This window comes from Cheilinus undulatus, linkage group 3, assembly GCF_018320785.1.
Source record: "Cheilinus undulatus linkage group 3, ASM1832078v1, whole genome shotgun sequence".
Classification (NCBI taxonomy): Eukaryota; Metazoa; Chordata; class Actinopteri; order Labriformes; family Labridae; genus Cheilinus; species Cheilinus undulatus.
In genome coordinates, this window is record NC_054867.1 from 34,516,816 (window position 1) to 34,525,475 (window position 8,660).

The following is an 8,660-nucleotide window of genomic DNA, read 5'->3' on the forward strand; positions in this document are numbered from 1 at the left end:
CACTGCTATTTTAAGAATAAAAGAGGATATAAGGGACACAAAGTAAGACTCCAGTTGGTTATTTTAATAGAAAATTGTACACATGTAAAAGGTAGAAAAAACGTCATACTGCAAAAAATAAAAAAGATGTCTGAATGGAATCAGTGTACAGAATGAACATCCCAAACTGATGAGTGTTAACGTGGTTATGGACAATTTCTACATTCAGCATAAAACAAAGTGTAGATTACAGTACTCAAGACTGCGTCAACGTTGTCTTTTTCTGGGTCTGTCTGCCCATCAGTCCTTGACTTATGAAGTCTTAAACAGGCACATCAGTATTAACTGAATTTGTACATTTTTGTCAGCAAAAAACACGACCTTTTGTCTAGTATTTCCATGACTGGCCTCCATCTGCAGGAGCAGCAGACTCACTCACAGGCACAGCAGACCTGTGTGATCGTTTTTTCTCTCTTCTAAGTCAGTCAGCACAAAGGACTAATGGGACCCTCATACCTTGAAGGGATAGTCTTGTATGTAACGCAGGAGAGGCCTCGGGAGTGGTAGCTGTTCATGGCACTCAGTGTGTCTGTTTATAACAAGCCGGGTAAGGTGCTGTAATGAAGGGAGACCCTGAGGCTTGTACACAGCCCGTTTGAGTTTTAGCACCACTGATGTGTCCTGAATTGTCTGCTGAGAGGTTTTTGAAGGAGCCTGCTCCTCAACCTTCCCCTCTTCTGCTGTCCTCTGTGGTCCCATGTAGTGCTGCACCAGGCTTGGCACGTTGGGGAATGACGACAGGCTGGGACGAGCTGGGGAGCTGGAGTCAAGGAGAAACTGCGCCCCGCTGTACTGTATCCGTATACTGGTGGGACCCCGCGCAGTCCTGACTGAGAGGGTGAGCATGTACAGAGGGTGGCTGCTATCCCGTACCAAGAAAGCTCCTTCGGATGCTTCCTGAAGTGCAGCGTGGGCCTGTGATGCAGTGACCGCTCCCCAGTACCATCCTACACAGACAGATTCCTAAATATTAGTCACTCTGAACAGCTTCTGCTGTGCTTTTCTCCGCCCTTTGTGCTGCCTCATTTTAACACAACAAAATAATACAGCTGTATTTTAGGAGCAAAGAACACAATATCACACAAAGAAAAGTACAGAACAGGTAGTGATTTTTCTAGAGAATCCTAATCAGAAGGTGAAATGCCCTTAAAAGCTTACCTGAATTTTCAAGATAGCAGAAGTTGCTGGCGATTGCCCTGAGGTCCTTTGTGGGGTCCCAGAGTGGAGTGGTGTTTTGAAGGCATGGGGTCGGAGGGAGCGTTCCTGCCCGCATGCCCCGCTGGGTTTCAGTGGCTGGAGCAGCAGGCAGAGGAGCTCTGGGCCTGGACAAACCAAGAAAAATTGGGTTAAAAGACATAAAAACTCACATAACGAAACAATCACTGCTGGCTTTATTCTTTCATATTAATACAGGAAGCCAAACTATGAGCTTTAAAGAACCATAAATACAATATTTTGTAGCTTAGTGTGGCTCATTTGTAGAAGATGCAGAACAAAAAGTCTGAAAAATGTCTTTTGTGAATATTTTAATAATGACTTTATTGATTTATTTTCATGTAGTGGCATTAACTGTTACACCTTTGTTTTGTTTGTTATTGATAGCAGTCTGTGCCAGGGAATTCTTCAAAAAAGGACATTTTAATCCCTGTCAGGCTTTTCTGATTGAATAAGGACTAAATTATATAATAGTGAATAATTCCAGCTATTCGAGGTAAAGAGCTTTTCAAGTTTTTATAACTTGTGCAACAGACCTTTGTTATCGAAAAGGTAAACATCAGTCAGAAATATGTGCTTTCCATTGAATAGGCAGCACAATTGAAAATACTTAAAATATAACTTTATGTAAATCAAGAACACTTTTTAGAGAAAATCTTGTTTTCCAAGCTAAGAGGAGGAAGGAGAAACAAAGAAAAGTCACGACTCACCCTGGTACACACAGGATCATACTATTTCCTAAATCCTGCTTTTATGTGATCCGGATGTCTTCTTTTTCTTCTTCTTTAGAAAGTAAAATAAAGGTTTGTGTAAACGAAGAACATCCAGTACCAAAAGGCTTTGACTAAGACCCGATATGGATAGGTCTGTAAGTTATTGGCGATGAACAGACGAGGAAAAGCTCCCCGTATCCAAACAGGCAGTGAAGGTTTCGTACTTTTCCCCACGAACACGGTGTGAAATAAAAGCAGAAATAATTCAAAGCTGTCTAAATCTACAGTCCGTGTGACAGCCGCGCTGTGTGGAGTGTGTTGTCGCCGAGTGGGATCCAAATGCGTGAAGGACAGAGTGTAAAGGCTTGGCTTTTAAAATTTACCGTTTCCTAGAAGTCTATTCTGAGAACTCTTCACAGCACCGGCGGCTCTGACGTCACGCCGAGCGCACCATCTCTCGCACCGCACCAACCGCCGCCGGTTGTTTCGCGTCGTGACTGCTAACAGCTCTAGCGTTAGCATCGTTTTTGTCTTTATTTGTCAGACTGTGGCGGGTAACTCTACTTATTTCAACAGGTTTTATTCTCTTGATATTCCCGCTGAGCTCTGTCACAACTGTCCGCTCCTGTTCTCCCTCTGTTTGACCAAACCGCTTGTGCCTTCGCTGAAACGGCGCGCGCTCCCTGGAACCGCGCGGCAGCTTCTCCCTATCCGCTTTCCAGGAATAATTGCAGGGTTGACTCCGCCCCACCGGGCGGCCCCGACAGAGCATTCATTCTGGGAATTCACCGCCTCGACATTAAAGATAATAGGAATGCGCACAGGCTGTTTCCAGTAATATAGATTTCCCTCGATCCATGGTGGAAAACACGCGGCGAGAGGTTTTCTCGGAGGCTTTAGTTGGAGTAATTACGCTCGACAAAACAAGTTGTTATCGAGACAACAAACTGATATAAAATGTTTCTGTAGGCCGGAGTAAGTGACATTCTTCCTCATGGTTTGTTTCCGTTTGTTAGTCTGACTTTTATATTGGATTATACCGGATTTGTGGAGTCATGATTCCAATATTAACAGTGATTATGTATGCCTATATTTAACGCCTAAAGATAGAAGATGGGGAAATTGTACTTCCGCACACATAGGCAACGAACAGATCCCTTTAAATGGACAGTTTTCCATTCAGAGGGATCTATTTAGGAATTCAATCCAGCTGAATATTCATTTGATTATGGAATCGATCTTATTACAGCTCACTGATGCTGCTTTATCACCTTTTTGTGTAGAGAAACATCTTGTTTAGGACAAAAATCGCATTATTTATTTATAGGCTATAAGCTTCTTTCAAACACACCCAGAGTAGATTTTAAACAAAGCAATTCCTAACAAGATTTTTTGTATCTTCTTGCAGTCAAATTCGTAAGAAACCTCTGATTCCCAAACAGTTGAATCTCACATTTTTCCACAAAAATAATGTGTCTTGTGCAGATTTTTCATTTGATCATGGAGACAAGCTTATTAAAGGTTACTGATGCTGCTCATTACCCTTATTGTTTCAAGGGCTGTTTCGAGGAACATCTTGTTCAGAAGAAAGATATAATTTTTTATTATCATGCTACCAAAGCCTGAGCATAAAGACTCACTCAAACACACCGAGGTACATTTTAAACAAAGCATCTCTTAAAACGTTTTGTATCTTCACATGGCCCAATCCACAGGAACCTTCTGAACCCAAACAGCAGAATGGCGTATTTTCCGTGAAAATAAGAAGTGAGATATTTTCTAAGAAGTCTTGTGGACTTCATTTGTCCCTGCTGGATGTGGTTGAACAAACACGTTTCTTCTTTTAGCTCAGGGAAAAAAAGAACAACACCATTATTTTTTGTGTCTCAGGTTTACTTCTTTTAATTATGCATAGCAGAGGCAGCCTAACCACAACATTAAGTTAATCAAATAACACTTTGAGCGAAATGTTTTCAACGTGAGGGCTGTTGTGGAATGCATTACAATCCTAGAGAGCATAATATGAAAAAGACGGTTTGCCAAGTTCAGCAGAGACTTCAGGGACATAAAATAGGATCCATCTGGATGATGACTTATGGTTCCTGGAGAGAACTATACGAGGAAGCCAGGGAGGATACTGGGAATCTGAAGCTGAATTGCTGTATGAACCCAGCAGGCCGCATGGTTTTTAAGGAACTTGTTTTGAGAGGATCATACTGAGAATAAAGTACAATTAACGTGTTTCACTGGAGACATCCGGTTAAATAGATTATACAGCAAATGCTTAATTATTTCAGGTCAGGTTTTAGGTATGGAAATTCCATTTATGGGTCCATTTCTCATTAGTACTAACATGAAAAAGCAGATGCACTCTGCCTCATATTATAATGTTAAACTCTTCCTCTGGTAAAAAGTTGATCACTCTAAAGCTTGGCTATGGAATATTGGTGCAGAAGCATTTCTCTATAATATGATTAAAAATACAGTGCTTAAGTAAAATCTGAGCCCTTCCCTTTAATGTCATTTTCTACTCCATTCATCTACATATCTTTTGTAAGCTAACCCAATCTTTACTAGCTGAACAGTCTGAAAAGTTACAGGTCCATAGTCAGTCTAATGTGGTGAGTAACTTGTGGATTTGTTTTTTTCCACTAAAAAACCCTTTTGCATTTTCTTCCCTCCTTTTCAAAATTGTTTTGAGCCTCAAATGACACAGTGTGCAGTGATGCCACATGTGTCATATGCTCAAGTTCTTAAAATAATCATTAATGGGAAGAGAAGTCACAAATGTGGGGCTTTAAACAAGATAAGGTCTTCTATGTGTTTATTCTAGGTTTAGAATTGTGGGTCATCATTATTTAAAAGGGAGAAATATTTATTTAATAAAAAGGAAAACATACTTAAATTCTAGACGTGGCCTTTGAGGGTGATCTCAGAAAAGAGCCTTCAATGTTACTCTATTCCACATCATATCTTAAATCTTTGCAGATGCAGCATCAATGTTTTGGAGGGGACCAGGCAGAGAGCAACATGAGGCCCTGCACTGTGGTTGAAAGCATCAAAGTGAGTGAGAAAACATGTTGAGGATCTTTTACGTAATAAAGCCAGAGAACTACAGGATCTTCTTTGTTCTATCAATATGTCTGTAGGGCTTGAACAAAATTTGCTTGATATGAGGAAAGTTAAGGACTTTGTGAGTAGGGGTGGATGGTATTATCTAAATTATTTTGGTATCAACAGATATTAAAATTTCTGCCAATATTTATAATCAATATCTTGGCTTGAAAAATACCAATATCAGCTCTAAATATTGGCTGCACAAACAAATGGATGAACAGACTTACGTCAGCTAAAGTCTTTTTCTTTATTCATCATCATTCTGTACACTTTGAAGTCTGTTTTAAGGATGAAACCTGTTCATTTGTTCATCCTCACATTTTAAGTTATGTGTTTCAAGGACTGAAGTTTTAGGTCTGTACTACATTCAAGTGGATGGATGGATGGATGGATGGATGATGGATGGATGGATGGATGGATGGATGGATGGATGGATGGATGGATTACTAATCTTGAGGGAAATTTAAAGTGTTCATTGGAAACTTACAGACACAGGAGACATCACTTACATTTACCCACCCCTCATACTAATCAAAACACAATTTGCACAAATTTCTAAACAGAAGTGAAAATCTTACCAAATAAAAAGTTATACATAAATCTAAAGTTAAAAAAAAAATCACACTATAACCAAAAGCTACATAAAAAAATGTAAAAATGAGAAATGAAAAGCCTTTGCAGAGGAACTCGATTTAACCTATACAATTTAAAGTAAAATTACATTTAGTCTTTACCAGAACATAAACTGCTACAGCTTACAGCTAAGCAGTGTTTTATTAAGAAAAAATAATAAGATTTAAATATGTACAAGCTTTTGCTAGTAATATTTCAAGTATATACAAATCTGTGTGCATTAATAGTACAAGATGTGCCAATAGTCCAAGAATGCTGACTAGACATCAGAAGTATGAAGGATGTGGGTAGATAAAATGATTTAAGATAGTTGATTAGTGCAAATGTGCATATGAAGTGAGGCATTTTACCACAGTGAGCGTCCTTACAGTGTCTGTGAATAGAATAATTACTTTCAGCATTTGAATTTGGTAGACAGATTGAATTAGTAATTATTACAGTAAATAGATTAAATTAGTAAGATCTTGGCAAAATATCAGTGTTGATACTGGTATCAGTATGAAAATATCTGCATGCTGGATACCGGCATCCCTATTTTTAAGGGATAGACCTTTCTGTTTGGACCTGGGGCCCTTCCAGAGACTTTTTAGAATATAAAAATGTAATTTTGATGCTGTTTTGATTCATAGTTGGCCTTAAAAATGCATTTTTTAATCACTTAAAGTAATTAGAGAATCTGAACCTGAATCTTGGGGCCCCTTGGAGCACGGGTCCCCAGGCAGCTGTCTACCTTCACATCGTAGTAAAACCACAGATGACTGTTTGACTCTGAGGAAGATGCAGGGTGCATCAAACGTTCAGTTTCTTACACCTGGAGAAATGACCTAAATTGACTTTGCTCTATTTTTTCTGTGGATTTGGCCTGTATGAAGGAGTCCATTGAATTAATATTTTGATGCATTTTCCTCTCTGCTTTTAAGTTAGAGGAAAGTTATGACCAGGTTTTCATGATTTTACATTCATTGAAAAACAAAAAAAGGTCACACACATCAGTAAAAGGGTGCTGGATTAAAAAATAAAAGGCAGTAAGACAAAAAAGTGGTCCACACACCATGAAGCTCCCGTATCTAGCTTTAAACAATACATTTTTCACATAGGGCCAGGTAGGTTTGGGCGGATTTTTCCCCTTAATAAAGGAAATAAACATTTTAAAAACCGCATTTTGTATTAACTTGGGTTTTCTTTGTCTGATATGTTTAAAATTGTCTGATGATCTGAAACATTTAAGTGTGTCAAATAGCAAAATATCAGCAAAATCAGGACAGGAACAAATACTTTTTTACCGCATTGTAAGTTTTGGATTTTCCTTAAGTTGAGGTTGAAATATTCTTTAAAAAGTACTTTTTCCAACATTCTGATAATGTATTTTAACATGTAAAGCTGTAAAGGCAGCTGGTATGTGCACATCCATGTAAATGTGTGCAGGTGCAGGAGAGTAAGAGCTACAAGGCCTGAGGAAGATCCGAAAGATTGAAATATTGTCCTGCTGAAATAAGATTAGATTACATCGCACTGAACGGTGTGGTACTTTTCTCTTTTTTCCTTAACATTCTTGTTAAAAAAAACTTTATTTCATGATTTCTATCAGTGACAAACTCCCTCTTCTTTATTACATTACAAAGCTGATGTGCAAAATACTAAACAGATTTTTACCAAACCACACATTTAATCACCGATATCTTTGTCTGAATATGTTGCTTTATCCACAGCCTACTGAGAATTTTCTGGCTCCTTTTCCTATCTGCAGGAAAAAAGGTGTGTCTCCACAAGATTCAGAAAAAATCTGAGAATGTCCATAAAGAGAAAACCTAATTCGTCAGTAGAACTTTGTTTTCGAGGAACAGGCTTACAGGCTGTTAAAAAGTCCCTCCTCAAGCCAACTAAAGACATTCTTAATCAACTTACACAATTTCAACTTTTACTGTTTGTAGCTGCTAAATTCTGCAAAATCCTTTAAGTGTGACCAAACTGAGGGACTTAAAATCTTTGGTTAGGGTTATGTAACCTTTAAATGATATGTGAATATTTTATCCTATGGCCTCATGCTCAAAGTATGACAATACTTTAAGCCTTACCAGCTAAATGGCTCAGGATTGATAGCAATGCCTGTGGACTGAACAGTCATTGTAGCTGGTCTAAGTCTATTGGTCTTGACTACAAAGACAACACATCCCGGCCCCCTATTGTTGATATTCAGTATTTCTGACTTTGGGTTGTGTAAGGTACTTGGCAATAGAAGTGCCATTTGCCTCCAGTGATTTCAGTGAGCATTGCCCCTTCAGACAGGATGTGCTTTGAGAAACTAGGCTATACAGCGTAGCAGATGGGTATAGTTTCTCTGCGTAATTGAGTAAGTTTAAGGTAAAAGTGGGCCAAAAAACAATGCTGGCATATCAAAACATTTTAAGCATTTTATTTTATCACCCAGAAAGTGTCTGTGTTTGGCACTATTTTGCAAAGTGAGTTTAGGCTACCAGCTACTTCGGGTCTGTTTCTCCATTTTATCTTTAGAAAGTTAAAGATGGTCCATAAAACGTCAGCGTTCAGTTAGGTAGGGAACCCTGGATGGGGAGCGATGCAGGCTGCAGGCATGAATGGTGAGATATGGACTTACCTACACCAGCTGAAAAGTCGGGATCTCCTGCTAACATGGAATATTAACCAGCGCTATTGCTAACCAGTCTTCTTTCTCTGCTTCTCTTTCTTTCTGCCAAGTCTCCCTCTGTAGAAGTTCCTCTTTGTACTCTGGTTCAAACAATTATCCCCTTGTATCCACAGTCAACAGCATGTCTGAGTGTTGTTTTAGTTTAGTTACTTTTTTTTCCCCATTTGCATCTTAAACTCGCTAAATTACATATAGAAACTGTACCCATCTGCTACGCTGTAGAGCCTTGCTTCTTCAAGTGCATCTTGGTGGGCAATGCTCACTGAAATCAGTTGAGG

The 8,660-nt window shown here is 39.0% G+C and overlaps 1 protein-coding gene across 1 annotated transcript; it reads right to left on the reverse strand.

The window, feature by feature from the left end:
- Positions 1-43: 43 nt before the first annotated feature.
- cish (cytokine inducible SH2-containing protein) lies at positions 44-2,309 on the reverse strand. The gene is made up of 3 exons (XM_041783690.1): positions 1,965-2,309; positions 1,198-1,361; positions 44-986 (listed from the first exon to the last, which is right to left on the reverse strand). Exons 1-3 carry the CDS (start codon positions 1,982-1,984, stop codon positions 490-492), a joined length of 681 nt encoding a protein of 226 aa, XP_041639624.1. The 5' UTR covers positions 1,985-2,309; the 3' UTR covers positions 44-489.
- Between the last annotated feature and the right edge of the window lie 6,351 nt (positions 2,310-8,660).